Raw genomic sequence first — 16,005 nt, forward strand, 5'->3', positions numbered from 1 at the left:
CTGTAAAATGATGATGATGCTTGTCCTTCTTTCTTTCTTTTTTTTTTGTTTGTTTTTGCAAGGTAATGGGGTTAAGTGGCTTGCCCAAGGCCACACAACTAGGTAATTATTAAGTGTCTAAGGCCAGATTTGAACTCAGGTAATTCTGACTCCAGGGCTGGTGCTCTATCCACTGCGCCACCTAGCCACCCCTTGTCCTTCTTTCTTGAAGACCATGACAACAGGGAGGTGATATCATGACAAACACATAAATTAGATTTGACTGTGGGGGTGGATGCTAAGTCACCAGCCTCACTTTCTCCTGCAGTTATCTGGGTCCAGTGGCCAGATATGATTCATATTTGAAGGCAACTGGAGATGACCCTGGATGAGATGCAATCAGGGAGCAAAGTATCTGAGGCCATATCTGAGGCAGCTAGTAAGTGGCAAGTATCTGAGGTTGGATTTGAACTCCTTTTCTCCTTAGCAGTACTCTATTTACTTGGCCACCTAGCTCCCTCTGTAAAATGAACTGGAAAGGAAATGGCAAATTACTTTCCTATCTTGCGAAGAAAAACCTAAACAGAGTCATGAAGAGTTCTGCATACTGAAAGGGCCCAACAACAATAGAGAACTAGCTTCCTCAGCATTAAAAGTGAAAAAAAGAATTTGTAATTTATGATCTGGCCTGACATCTCCAGGAGTTGAGATACAACTAGAAGACAATATTGTGGATGTGAATGGTGTATGGGGGGAAAGGAATCGAGACTGAGACCTCTTATAACAGTATAGCAAATTCCCACATGAACTAACTCCCTAGAATTTTAAAGAGTTGCCTGGAGCTCTGTGTAAACAGGGTCACACCAGCTGGTATGGTAAGAGATAGATCTCAAACCCAAGTCTTTTAGCTTTGGGGACCCCTCTCTGTCTACTAATCCAATATCTTTCCCCTATTTCTACTTACCATCTCAAACCTTGACTTTATGCAGTTTTACTCCATCCAACAAAAGCTAGTCAGTAGGAATTCAAGTGAACCAACCTTTTCCTGTAGATCAGGTTATTCATCAGAGCCCTTGAGTATGCTTATAGGACTGCTTTCAGCTCTAAATCTACAAGCCCTTGATCTTACTGGTTCCAGACTAATTGAAGAATGTCTAGAGGTTGGGAAAGAGACATTGAAACTAGGTAGCTGGCCTCAGCATTTCCTTGAGGGAATATATGGATTCTTTCATCTATGTATATGAACTTGAGGCCTTTTTACTTGTTGGTATTAATGTCACTAGCTCTTGGTGTTCCTCTTTCCTATTTTTTCCTCTTCTTCCATCTGTTTCAGGGTGCCTAGTTTCTACACGCCCTCTCTCATCCTCACCCAAATCAAAAGAAAATCTGTTTCAATGCTTTAAATTTATTTAGGATTCATTTACAAGTTGCCCATTTCATATCACTTTGGGAACACCCATATGAGTTTTTTAGCTCAAAAATAACTACATTTAAATGGCAACCAGAATGAAACCTAGTCAGAGGCATTCTTTATTTAGGGAGCTGTCCTTGTTAGAGCTAAATATTTTTCTCCCATTTAACCTTGTTGACATGTTTGTTAGTTGGACTGTTACTTGAAGTGCTCCCACATCCTTTTTCCCCTCTCTGCAGGAGGTGATATTTGAACTTGTACCTCTGGAAAGGTTTTATTGTTTTTGTTGTTTTATTTGGCACTATACTTTTCTAGTGGACATGAAACTTATATAGCTTTAATACTTTTTAGAATTTTATGTTTTTGAACTACATCAAAATCTAAAAATAAAAATTCAGGTCATCTCACTTACATCTGATCTATGTTCCTCTTAAGTTACTCTGTGTACTGGAGATTAAATCAGACTTCATTTAATTATGTTAAAAAGGGGATGAAAACATCCAAACTTGCATTCTGTAAGATCTCCAATGATGTCATTGAAAGTACCATCCTCGGGGCGGCTAGGTGGCGCAGTGGATAAAGCACCGGCCCTGGAGTCAGGAGTACCTGGGTTCAAATCCGGTCTCAGATACTTAATAATTACCTAGCTGTGTGGCCTTGGGCAATCCACTTAACCTCGTTTGCCTTGCAAAAACCTAAAAAAAAAAAAAGTACCATCCTCATCCCACAGCATTTGTAGGACAATGTTTCTATATAAGAATGAGCTTCAGTTATGTTGACAAAATGCAAAACAGAAAAACTACAACCAAAAAGATATCAATTATTCAGACCAAATGAAAAAAAAAATAAGTCTCTGGCAAAGATCCCAGGACCTTATCTGCTATGCTAGGAAGGATTTCACAAGGCCTGGGGGTCTTGACTCTAGAACTATATTTCTTTAGTTTTTCTCTAAGCCTTTTGCCTTGGCAGAATTAGCGAAGAGAGCAGGTATGAGATTTCCTGAGATTGGGGGTTTGGAAAGATTGACCCTTCTTTATAAAAGCCAGATTCAAAGAGTCATTAAGTGTGCTCCTAATTGGTTCAAGGACAATATATTTCTGTAAGTGGAAAAATAATATTCTCATCTTGATTTGATTTTCTGCAAATAGGGTTTTTAAAAATTATTTTATTTTTGTTAAACTATTAAGCAGTGTGAGTTTCTGTAACCAATGGTCTGAGTTTATCAGAAAGGACTGTAAAGTCATATTAGTGTCTTTGGATAATTTCAAGGTATCACCAAAGCAGATTATTGGGGGGGGGGTGTAAAAAACGCCTTCTATTATTCCCTGGCCCTCCTATGTGAATCCATTCTCTGCTTTTCTGAGCAGGCACCTGGGAGAGTGCAGGATCTACATTTGGCCAGCAGGTGGCAGTAAATAATAAACAAACAGCAGAAAGACTAAGCAATGGTGAGACTGAAGTCATAGATGCTTAGAAAGGCAGTCATGATTTTCAATTACATTCAGTAAGAAGGTATCCATGCATTGGCAACTGCCAGGAACTGATGCCATGCAATGCACACTCATAGTTTTTAAGAAATGAAGATGGATTAAGTTTCCTTGAATTTCTTTGATGGTAATAGCAGATGATATCCACCTAAAAGGGACCAACCTTATGTCTCTGAGGAAAAAAAATCAGTGTTTTCTAGATCTCCCTTTTTTACTTTTAAAAAGCACTAGTTGCTTTGTATAAAAACCCCACACCAGAAAGACCCTATCACTACCATTTTTGACAACCTACTAGCCTGTCTCTTTTGTTTTTTTGCAAGGCAAATGGCTTTAAGTGTCTTGCCCAAGGCCACACAGCTAGGTAATTATTAAGTGTCTGAGACCGGATTTGAACCCAGGTACTACTGACTCCGAGGCCAGTGCTTTATCCACTGTGCCACCTAGCTGCCCCTAGCCTATCCCTTTCCCAAAAGATCTTGCCAAGAATGGTAACCTGCCTACCTAGCTGCCCGAAGAGGATAGTATCCCCCCATTCAGTATTCCTGAATTCAGGGTTATCATTGAAGGATTAAAGGACACTTAGGACATATCAATTAGGTCTTTTAAGAATATATATATATTTGAAAGGCAGTGGGGTTAGGTGCCTTGCCCAAGGTCACACAACTAGGAAATTATTAAGTGTCTGAGGTCAAATTTGAATTCAGGTCCTCCTGACTCCAGGGCCTATGCTCTATCCACTGTGCCACTAGCTCCTCCCCCCAAAAAATACATATTTTTAATTCTTTGATCACTTCCTAGGGATTATCCCCACCCAACATCATCATCAACAACAATAACAGAACTTTTCCTTCTAACAACTGAGCACAAATGAAACAAAGATTGAATGTGTTTGAAAATTTGTGCCTTTTTCTACCCCTCAAATCTCAGTACTCCTTTGCTTCATACTGTCGATCTTCCAGTCACACTGGGCCACTGCATTGATCAGAGTCTTGACATCTTACAGAGGAGCTTTTCTTGACATCATTATGCTCCTTGAATAAATTGTTCTATTGACTCACCCTTTCTAAGTTTTTTTCTGAATTCTTCCTGTTTATTATTTCTTACATTGTGACAATGTACCACACAATCATGTAAATCTGTCTGTTTATCCATTGCCCAAATGATAAAACATCTGCATTTCCTCTAGTTCTTTGCTCCTACAAAAAAAAAAGTGCTGCCATAAATATTTTTGTATATAGGATTTTCCCTTTGTTTTTAACCTTGTTGTTTAACTGTTAGCTCTCAGTGGTGCATTGATTGTTTTGTCTCTATCACTGGAGGTTGGAGAGGAATATGTCTAAGTATTTGAGGGGCTGTTACATGGAGGGAAGGAACAGACTTTTGTTTGAACCCAGAGGGCAGAACCAAGAGCAATGAATGGACCTTACAAAGAGGTCAGTTTAGTAGAATGTTGGGCCCTGAAAGGGCCTCCTTCCTTGGAGGTCCTCAAGCTGAGGTTGGATGGCCACTTGTGGGCTATGGTACAATGGTATATAGATTGCACCAGATGACCCCTGGGGTCCTTTCCAACTCTCGAATTCTATGATCCTTTCCCTACCCCAACCAACACCTCTAACTATAGTTTTATAAAAAATGAAATTGAAGCAGCCTTGAAGGGGAAAAGAATTCTTAAAAATGAAACTTGAAAAAAGATGGCTTGTAGCAGAAGGAGGCACGGTTTTATCAGAATTGTTGGTTGGGAGCAGCCAGGTCATGGGCTAATTGTTTGTTGAACTGAATGAATCTAAATTTATATGAACCCCAGGTTTGTTACAATACCAAATGTCTGGTTTTTTTGAGTCACTGCCTAGCCAGAGGGAGAGTTGGCAGGGGGTTGGGAGGAATGGAGTGTTAGAATGGAGAGGACAAATTAGTGTTCAGAAATTTTGCCCAGATTCTTATACTGGGGGAATGTCACTTCCCTCTTTTTATAATATTCCTTAAGATCTTAGATCCCTTCCAGCTTGAATTTATTCTGATTATTCAAATGTGAGGGAGTGGGATTAGTTAGAGAAACTTCAAAAGCATGGTCAAAAATAAAGCCCCCCAGGTTGGACTGTGGAAACCTGTGTCACTTTTGGAAGGTCATTCTACTTCTTTGGGCATCAGGATCCTTATATGTAAGATTAGAGGGTTAGATGAGATGGTTTCTAAGATGATCCCATTCTTATATCAGTAATTTGGCCTAGAGTGAAAAGGCCAATTCATTAGTTGTGGCATGTGGGGGGCCATCCTAACCAGAGACCCTTTTTCCTCATTAGACTTCCAGGTGATAAAGCTTGATTTGTGGGGAACTTAAGTCTTTAGGACATAGACCTATTCTGGGCTGGATGGCATGCCTCCAGGACATGTTAGCCTCTGTGATTATAAACTACATTAAGCCACTATTTAAATCAGTAACCAAGTCCATTAGGGGAAAAAAGTGAATCGAAGTTTTAACTACTTTGAGGTCATTGTGAGGATTCAGGTCTTTCACAGAAGATCTTGAGCAAGTAAGTGAAGTTATCCAGTGTGGCCTCCTAAAATAATAGGACATTCACATCTTGCACTTTGCTAAATTTAGGGTTGACAGGACATTCCAGGGAGGTAGCCCTTAGCAGCAGCTAGTACTCAGGGTAAGATGTTAACTGTCAAACACGGAAATCAAGCCTTAGGCATCTGAATTAATGGTGAAAGACTTTAGACCCAAGCTGAAAAATCTCTATCTGAGAAGAGGATAAAGGCTAAATGGGCAGTATTATCAAGGGGACTTTAAACTTTTGGCAGAACACAACAGCAGAGATCTTTTCCGAGAAGTGTATTTGTGCTGAACTGACCAGCCAGATAGGGCAAGGTGGAAGAAATGAGTCAATAGACTTCACAAGATGATAAAGAGTTAGGTTTTTTTTTTAAAAAGAGAGAGAGAGAAGATGAGAGTGAAAGAGAATAAAGGCAAACTAACTGGAGATAGGAGAGGAGATGGATTTTTTGGTCAATTTAGTTAAATGCATGATTTTCTCAAGGGCTGTATCCTGGGACCTCACATGTTACAGGGAAACTTTCTAAGAGGTGAGAAGAAAAGCTCATTTGACGGGAGTTTTTCTTGCCTCAGATGAGGCAGTTCAAGTCAGTGCACCCAGAGTCATCTATAATTTGCTTTCGCCTCTAGCAATATCTCCCACCCCTCTTCACCTCAACCCAGATAAGTGCCACAGAGCTACTCTTTGGAGGAGCTTCTCTAATGTTGTGTGAGAAAAATGTTAAATAGGAAATTGCTTTGACTTTACTTTTCTGTCACCTCGATTATCAGTTTATACCACAATCATAACGTAACAATCCTTTGGTCTAGTGCTGTTTGGTGATGCAGGTTGGGAGGATTTCCACTGAAGAGTCTTAGAAAATACTCAGGGGTGGAGCTTGTGGAGTTGCTGTGGTGTCAGAGTCAAATACACAATATAATTCAACCCAATGAATAGACACAGATCAGGGAAGTGAATGTATTGGGGGATAAAAAAACAACCTTTCTGCTCAGGTAAACTAGCTGTAATACACTTCTATCTATTGTTGTTCTACTCTTTGTGACCCCATTTGGGGTTATTTTGGCAAAAATACTAGAATGGTTTGCCACTTCCTTCTCCAGCTCATTTTATGCATAAGGAAATTGCAGCAAACAGGGTTAAGTGACTTGCCCAGGGTCTTAGCTAGTGTCTGAGGTCAGATTCGAACACATGAAGATGAGTCTTCCCAACTTCAGATCCAACACTTCACACTGGACCACCTACCTGCCAGCTTCTATCTATATATAAGGACAAGATTTGTCACCCAGTACATAAAAATTTTGACATTTTATATATGTTGACATTTTCAGATTTACAAAGCATTTTCATCACAGCACTCCTTGTGAGATACACTAGAATATACAAGTTGATTGATATAAATTGATATATATTTCAATGAAATCAAGAATTTTTTACATATCAACTTCTTTAAAATCATTATCCTGTGTCTCTTGTAACCCTGTTTTTCTTCTCTTGTCTTCTGTGTTTTTAGATGTTTCTTTTCTTTTTTTTCATGGGGATGGGAATAATTATTCTTCCTCCCCAACTCAAATAAAAAATCTCCCTTGTATCAAATAAATATAGTTAATTAAAAATAAATTTGTGTTGTACTGTTCATGTATGAATGTCTTAGTTGAATTATCAAAATTTGATTTTTTTTTTTAAATTTCAGTTGTCCTTTTTTTTTATTAAGTGTTTGAGATCAGATTTGAACTCAGGTCCTCCTGACTCCAGGACTTGTGCTCTATGCACTGCACCACATAGCTGCTCCTATTGTCTTTCTAAAAATAAATATTTTGCATATGTCTTTCCCAGTCATCCCCCTCAACCACCACTGAACAACTTTTAACTGAAAAATAAGACCCTCATTCTGAATATGCGTACTACAGCAAAACAAATTCCCACGTTGACCATGTTCAAAATGTATGTCTTGTTCCACATTTTTTTGGATAGTTTGTTTCATCTTCAGCACCCTGGATTTGCACTGGTTTAACCTTGCCTTGATTTGAGTTTCCAAAATTGTTTTTCTCTCTGTTTTCATTATAAAATTTTTTGTCCTAATTTTGCTTCTTTCACTCTGCATCAATTCACAGAAGTCTTCTAGTTTCTCCTGAAACTATCCATTTAGTCATTTTTCATGGCATACTATTCTGTTTTATTCATAAATCATAATTTGTGTTTCAATTTCCCAATAGGTAATTATTAAAACAATAGGTGCTTCTTTAGGTTTTCACCTTTTGACTGTTAGGCAAAGAAACACTATAGTATTTTTTTGTATGCATAGGGTCTTTTCCTCTGATCTCTTGAGTACAGAACTACTAGTTGTATCCTGTGGAAAAGTACAATTTGATAACTTTTGAAAGCAGAGCTCCAAATTTTTTTTCTAGAAATGCTTGACAAATTCATAGCTCCACCCACAGTGTATCAATATGCCTTTTTTCTCATAGTCCTTCCAACATATGTCATTCTCCTCTTCTGTCATCTTTATCTGTTGGATGAGTATGAGATGGAAGGTTTGAGTTTTATAAAGAAGGTTATAGAGGAAATGGTAGCTCCAGATGGGCTGTAATCTGATGATTTCTCAGGTCCCCCTACCAGTTAGGATGTTTAGATTACAGGATTTGATGGTTGTGTGATTTTATTCTAAGGCACCAAATAAAAATAGTTTTGGTTTGTTTTTTGAAGAAGTGTTGTGTTGGGGTAGCTAGGTGGCACAGTGGATAAAGCACCAGCCCTGGAGTCAGGAGTACCTGGGTTCAAATCCGATCTCATACATTTAATAATTACCTAGCTGTGTGGCCTTGGGCAAGCCACTTAACCCCATTTGCCTTGCAAAAAACCTAAAAAAAAGGTGTTGTGTTTAATAATAGTTTTTTCTCCTAGGAAAGACAATTTTCACCATTGTATTTGGAAGAACATTTTCACATATATCTGAGATCATCTTTAAAGTTCATTCTTGCCTGTTTTTTTTTTGATAATAGCATAAAATGGCAGAGCCTAGGACCTCAGAGACTTTGAATCCAATACCTTATTTTAAATGAGGAAGGAAACAGAAACCAAGAATCGTCTAACATTCATATGGTTGGTTAGTTGCAGAGCTGGTGTTAAAACTAAATTCAGTTTTCAAAAAACATTTGATAATTGCCATCTGTGTACTGAAAACTCTACTGAGCATTAGACATTAAAAGAGAGTCCTTGTGTTCATGGAGCTTATATTCTACTGAGGGAAACAAGATGTCCAAAGACATTTCAGTTAAAAAAAAAACTGTACAATATATTGGACCTGATTGGCAGCTTTCAGCTATAATATCATGCTACTTTTCTTTCACAATCCTCTTGGAACATTGTGAGTTCCTGAGCTTTTAAAGTGAATGAGAGGTAATGTCAAATCTTAAAAAACTTAAGTGCTCATCATTCAGTATTTGTAGATTGACATTAGGACTAGATTCTTTACACAATTTATATTTTAACTCCTTGAGGACTGCTCTAGGACTTTGATTTTTCCCTTTGTAATAAAAGCACCCCTAGTACATAGCCTGTATTTTCTAACCTTTATAGAATCTCTGTTATGATGACTATATTTAATCAGTTAGGTAACTCAATAGATTGAGCACTGGGCTTGGAATCAGTAAGGCTGCTCTTCCTGAGTTCAAATCTGACCTCAGACACTAGCTATGTGAACCTTGGTTATTCATTTAACTTTGTTTGCCTCATTTCCTCATCTGCAAAATGAGTTGGAGAAGAAACTAGCAAACTGTTCCAGTTTCTTTACCAAGAAAACCCCCATTGCGGTGATGAAGTGAAGGATACAACTGAAAAACGACAGAACCACACAACATTTAAATCAGTACTATGAATAAAATATGTTTTCTTAAAACAAAAGACATTCTCTCAGTACAATCAGTGATGGTCACATCAAGTTTGTTATCTCAGTATTTCTTACACCTATCCCCTTTTTTTCTATTTCTATTGTCACCTTCATAGTTCAGTCTCCTAACAAGTCTCCAATCTAGCCCTTTCTCTGAGATATCTTAATATGGTTGGCAGCTTAATCTTCCTAGTGCATTACTCCCATGCTTATGAACTTTTGGTGTCTCCCCATTAATTCCTGGAGTAGATAGAAACACCTTTTTATAGTGGAAGAGGCTAAGGCTTAGATAAGGTAGGAATAAAACATGGTAGTAGGTGGCAGATTTGGAACTTAATCCAAGTCATCTGTCCAAATACAGGTCTCTTTCTGCTACTTCTCTCCTGAAAAATAGTAGACTCCTTAGCTGACATTCATGGACCTCCATATTTCGGTTCCAACCTATCCTTCCACTTTTTTCTCAGGCTAATATTGTTTCTGGAAATGAATTATTTACTTCTACAAATATTTCTCAAAGCTTCCTGTTTCTGTGCCTTTCTTTAGTGTTCCCAGTGTTTATGATGTCTTTTCCTCAGCTCTACCAATTGGAATAAATAGTCAGCATTCAGGCCCAAAGTATGTGAGCAATTTTTTTTTTTGCGATCTTTTGTTTTTATGTCACATGCATTTCCAAATATATCTTTCCCTCCTTTCTCCTATCCACCAAACCTTTTTTTTAACAGAAATTTAAAAGAAACCATAATTCAACAAACATCAACCATGTCTGAAAAGTATAAGCAATATTCTATACCCATAGTTCTCCACATCCAACCTTTATCTGGTCAAAGCTTGGCCAATATAATTACACAATATTCAATTGTGTTTTTATTGTTCTTTTTATTTACATTGTTGTAAGTCCTTGATAAGTACTTACTTTGGAATCTATTTTCTCTGTAGGTTTGTATTAGGGAAGCTATGCATCTCTAAAGAAGGTGTGAAGCAGTCAGTTATAATAACTATATAGGAAACTATCTTCTCTTGAGAACTAATTTCACAGCAAACAATGGTAATATTTACCAATCATCTCTGAAAAATGAGTGCAAATTGAAGGGAATGCAGTGCAAATTGCTGGAACTCAGAACATCACCCACATAGGATATTTAATGAGTCTGGGGGAGAAGGTATAAATTTCAGGAAAATGTCAGTTGTGTCAATGTAAATAAGAGGTTTCAGTGTAATATTTCATTTTCTATATACATTTCCTGTAGTCTCCAGTTTTCCTTGAACATTGAATCTTGAGAAATAGTTGGTTCTAAATATGAATCAGAAAAGAATGTGAGGTGAAGACTAGAGAAAAGCAAGTGATGGGAGATTGCAGAGTAACACAAATATCACTTAAGAGAATCTTGGAATCTGAGGTTGGTCATTCTGTATGATGTATCCCTTAGGGAAAACCTACAATGGCAGGTCAATGCAACCTGACACCTGAAACTGGGACCAAATTCTAGTAGAATAATTTTATGCCAATTCAAGGGATCCCCCACCCATCTGAAAAACAGAAAACTCACTGACATACAATCTCATTTGTGGGCTTGTTGCAGAATTCCCTTGTACTTCTCTGAATATTATTGAATGTATCAGGAGAACTTTCGTAGTATGGGTTCATAGAGCTACAACGGGAGGATGAATGAAGTTCACCCTCAATGTTCCTAGTATTCTGTGTTTCATTTCTCTAACCCACCCCCACTCTTCTTGGTTCTCTAGGATTCTCATCTGGGTTTGCATCTGGGTATTTGTGATTATCAGTATACTGAGATTCTGGTTTTAGGCATATGCCTTTGAAATGAATGCTTGCATTTCTGATCATAAAAAGAATTGCCTTCTCTAAATGCAAAACTTATCCTGCTTTCACACAAATGCTTAGAATTATGAGAGATAGGGGTGGCTAGGTGGCTTAGTGGATAAAGCACCAGCCTTGGAGTCAGGAGTACCTGGGTTCAAATCCAGTCTCAGACACTTAATAATTACCTAGCTGTGTGGCATTGGGCAAGCCACTTAACCCCGTTTGCCTTACAAAAAAAAAACCTAAAAAAAAAAGAATTATGAGAGAAATATTAGTGTGACAGAGGAAAAAATATAGTATGCCATCTCTGCTACTTATTAGTCACATTACCCTTCCTAATCAGTTTTCTAATCGGTAAAATGGGGACTAATAACTCCTACTTCATAGAGTTGTTTTGGGGATTAATTGAAATATTTGTAGTGTCTTACAAATCTTATATAAAGCTTAGCTTTATTATTGTCGTTGTTAACCTCTCAAGTTAAGTTTCTTCATCTGTAATTTGAAAGATAGTATGTTGAAGTAGTTAGAGAATTAACCTTAGAGTTAGGAAGACCTAGATTCAAATCCTGCCTATGAGACAAACTGGTTATGAGACTGATTTCACTTACATGATGATAAATCACCAGCATGATGAAATAATACTGTAGGGCTTTAAGCACATGATTCTATAATCTTATCTCTAAATTAAGGAGAAAGCTATTGCCTTTTCTCTTATTTTTCTGTAATTAAAAGTATGGTAAACATTTACATGATTGTGCACTATACATCATGATGCCATTCTGGAACTTATTATTCTTAATTTTATTTCTTTATTTTCAATTGCAAATTTTCTCCCTCTTTCCAACCCTACCTTTTCCTCTTCAAGAAAGCAAGAAATAACATATTCGTTGTACATATAAACTTATGAAAAATATTTTCATATTATCCTTGTCCCCCCCCAAAAGGAAGAAAAATAAAGGGGGAAGTAATGCTTCAGTTTTATTACTTCCCTGTATGGAAATGAATAGCATTTTACATCAACAGTCCTTTGGAGTGTGGTTGATCATTATGTTGATCAGATTGCTAAGTCTTTTACAGTTGATTATTTTAATGCTTTTTTGTTACTACATAAATTGTTCTCCTGATTTTCCTCATTTCACTTTCCATCAGTTCATATAAATCTTCCCAGGTCTTACAACATGATAGTTAGTATTTTCTTTATAGTCATATACCATAACTTGTTCAGCCATTCTCCAAATTGATGGGTATTCCTTCATTTTCTAAATTTTTTCGTGACCACAAGAGCTACTATAAATATTTTTGTATATATAGATCCTCTTCTTTTTTTTTATTCTCCTTTGACTATGGATTTACGTACTAGAAGTTATTTCAAGCCTTTTAAAAATGGAAGGCATGTATTTCTACCTTGAAGGAGGTGTATAAACAAACTAAATACAGTAGAAGGGACTTGAAAACCAATACAAAGTAAAATTGATGATGGAAAATGCTATGAATCAATCAGTAGTTCTAAATACAAATTTAAACTTGAAATAGCTTGAGGGAAAAACAAAGCTATATGATGTATAGAATTTACCTTCAGAGAGCTTACAGTTTAAATGAGTAGATAAGGTGTATTCATATAAAATCCAGCCACCATTTCTTGGGAGACTAACATGTATATAAAGTCTGCTGCTATTTATTAAGGAGAATATAGAGGTGATTAGACACAGTTATTATAATTTATCATCATTTAATTTTGATTATTTTGTTATGGTTGTGTTTTTTTTAATTGAGGTCATTGTGTATATTGCTTTCCTGGTTCTGTTTACTTTACTTTGCATCAATTCATGTCTTCCCCTGATTTTCTACCAAGAAAGATTTCAAAAGTTCTATTTTTTATTTTTGTCCAAAACAAGATTTCATTTTTTCCTCCTCTAGTTCCTGATCAAATCGTCATCAGAGTACTGCTAGACCGTCTCAATAAACAGGATTGTATTTCCTATGGATGGGTGCTTCATGGTTACCCTCATGACTTAGACCAAGCAAATCTACTGGATACTGCAGGATTAATGCCCAACAGGTATACTATTGGTTGTAGCAAGAATTTTTGAAGCTTAGTGAGTGTCTTCATCACTAGATTTTATTATTTTTTGGATCATATTTTGAGCTAGAAAGAGATCAAGTTAAAAACTTTAGCATTTCAAAGATAAGGAAGCAGAAATAACTGGCTCAAAGACAGCCAGGTTAGTGGTGGAGCCAGGTTTTGAACTCATGTCTTCTGACTCTAAAACTCGAGCTAATTATATTTTCCAATGTCCACTGGAGAATTGTTATATAGGACATTTTCATCTGTTTCACAATGATGAGCTTTCTGTGTGTTAAATCTGCTCCTTCTCTGAAAGATACTGAGAAGGATCTCTTAACTCTTACTTCTTCCTGTAGTACAGAGCATTGAATTTAAGACATCAAAAGACCTGGATATAAAACCTGTTTCTTCCACTTAACTGCCTGTGTAATCTTGGATGAATCACTAGACCTTTCTAAGTCTTAGTTACTCTGTAAATTGGATGCAATAATCCATTGTGAGGATCCAATAATATATAAGAAAATTCTATGGAAAATTGTAAAACACTACCCAAGTATGTAGTATGATTAATACTTAGATTCACAATATTGTGGATTAGAAAAAAAACTTAAGGATTATTCCTTCATTTTATGTAAAAGGAAATTGAAGTTCAGAAAGTGATTTCTATGATTTTTTCCATTAGCGTAAGTTCTCCCCTCCCTCCCACCATGATACAGTAGGCAATTTAATGAGTTTCTATGGCTAAAATTCCTCATCCACTGGCCACTTTAGTTAAAGTACTCTTTGAATGATACGATACCTAGACAGATTCATATCAAAGTCTTCCCATGTTGGTAAGATGTAAAACCTGTGCTCTAGAATGAAAAATACTCAAAAATGAGGTAAGTACTAGAGTAAGATTTTAGGGAAGCAGTGATAATGATAATGATAGTAATAATATTCAGAAGAATTCAACCAATAATGTTTACTAGAACTGGACCATTATCATAGAACATAACCAATGCTAATAATTACCTAGATATAACATGGATATAAAAAACACTTTGAAAACAACATTTTAAAACCTTCAAAATAGCAGAATATCAACTTGTCTCAGGATCATTTTCTAATGAATTCCATGGAATGAGATGAGGAAAAAACAGCAGAAACAATGCATCAACAGGACTAATTGCCACTGCTGCCTCATTAGAATTCTATAATCCATGTTTACCTCATAATTAAAGTAATTCTCAAGTATACTATATTCAAACAATATTCTTATTTCTAAAAAGGGAATGCATTTGTTATGCATTGTTAATCAATGTGCATTTAGTTATTTTAATAGTCTTGCAGGTAAATTCTTAAAATTACTAACTTACAAAGATGAATCATTCTATCTTTCCCTTAATTTGCTTTCCCTTAAAGTGCTATATAAATGATATTACTATCAGAGACTTTTCAGAGGAGATCAAAATCCTGTGGGAACAGAATGAGGTTGCTCTTGTCTGTCTGCTACTAGAGTTGTATCACGAATGTTTCCAATGAACCTACAGAGGATGAACTTATCTCAATAATTTTTTTCAACTACAAAATCTATCATTTTATTCACCTGTGCAGTGAACTGCAGAACAACAGATATGAAAGAATATATAGGAGGATATCAACTTGTCCCAGGATCATTTCTTTATGAATTCCATGGAATGAGATGAGGAAAAAACAACAGCAACAAAAATAATGATAATGATGGGTAGCTTTAATTATTTTTTTCATTCATAGCTTTAGGGTTGGCTCTCATCCTTTTTTGTGTGTGTTTAATCCCACAGTTTTGACCACATATCTTCTAAATTTATTCAGCCAGTGAACAAACCAGTGCATGCATTTGATATATATTATTAATCAATGTGTATTTAGTTATTTTAATTCAGAGTGGCAGGTAAAATTTTAAAATTACTGACTTACAAAGATGAACCAGCCTATCTTTTCCTTATTTTGCTAAACTATAAATTAATCCCAACAACATTCTTTGTTTACTGGTTCGCCATAAGTGGTTTCTCACTCACTCTAGTCCTGTGGAATCACAGAATCATCAGAGTTGGAAGGGACCCTAGAAGACAGAATGCAAGAACTAGAAGTGGTCGTTGATCAAAAAATGTCAAAGTTGAACTTTGAATGTGGGAACTGGAAGGGCCCCTGAAGTCATCCCCCTCATTTTACAAATGGGAAAAGTGAAGTGACTTGCATGAGTTTAGTTTGGGACCTTACTTCTTACAATATCATTTAAAATTATTTCCTAATACCAGTCTCCATTCAATGAATTCCTTTGTGTATTCAAAAATATTTAGTTAAAAGTCCTTTGGTTGTGGTACTAAATGAATTAAATAAGTAAGATCCTTGTTCTTTAGGATTATACACTGAATAAATAGCATTATCACAGAGAAGGTCATGATGGAGACTGAAGAAAAATGAAATAAATGTGGTTTTAGCTATTTTTCTTTTATCTTCCAATAACAGTACAGTATTTGAAAAACTTCCAGTTAGCTATTTTATCCTGGCATTGTATTAACCAGGACTAAATTGTCACAGTTACCTCATTAGAACTCTATAGTCCATATCTACCTCATAATTCTTAAAATAATTCTCAAGTATACTATATTCAAACAACATTATTATTTCTAAAAAGGGAAATTTCTGCCTAAGGTTGACTGACTTTTCCAAAATTCTATGTTCATGAGTGGAGAGCCCAGAATAGAATGTCAAGTTATCATTACTATGAATATTACAATATGCTTGTAAGTTTTTTAAAAAATTTTCATAAGCA

General features: G+C 36.2%; 1 protein-coding gene across 7 annotated transcripts in view; it reads left to right on the plus strand.

Annotated features, from left to right (window-relative positions):
- AK8 (adenylate kinase 8) overlaps nt 1–16,005 on the plus strand; it is a 159,635-nt gene that overhangs the window by 95,451 nt on the left and 48,179 nt on the right. For all 7 annotated transcript variants that reach the window (XR_012473565.1, XM_074210830.1, XM_074210832.1 and 4 more), the window contains one exon: nt 13,061–13,202. Coding sequence is in view for 6 of the 7 variants with exons in the window: in XM_074210830.1 (XP_074066931.1) it covers nt 13,061–13,202 (142 nt within the window). In the remaining variant the exon portion in view is untranslated. The remainder of the gene's footprint in view (nt 1–13,060; nt 13,203–16,005) is intronic.

The sequence above is a fragment of the Macrotis lagotis genome, chromosome 1 (assembly GCF_037893015.1).
Source record: "Macrotis lagotis isolate mMagLag1 chromosome 1, bilby.v1.9.chrom.fasta, whole genome shotgun sequence".
Classification (NCBI taxonomy): domain Eukaryota; kingdom Metazoa; phylum Chordata; class Mammalia; order Peramelemorphia; family Peramelidae; genus Macrotis; species Macrotis lagotis.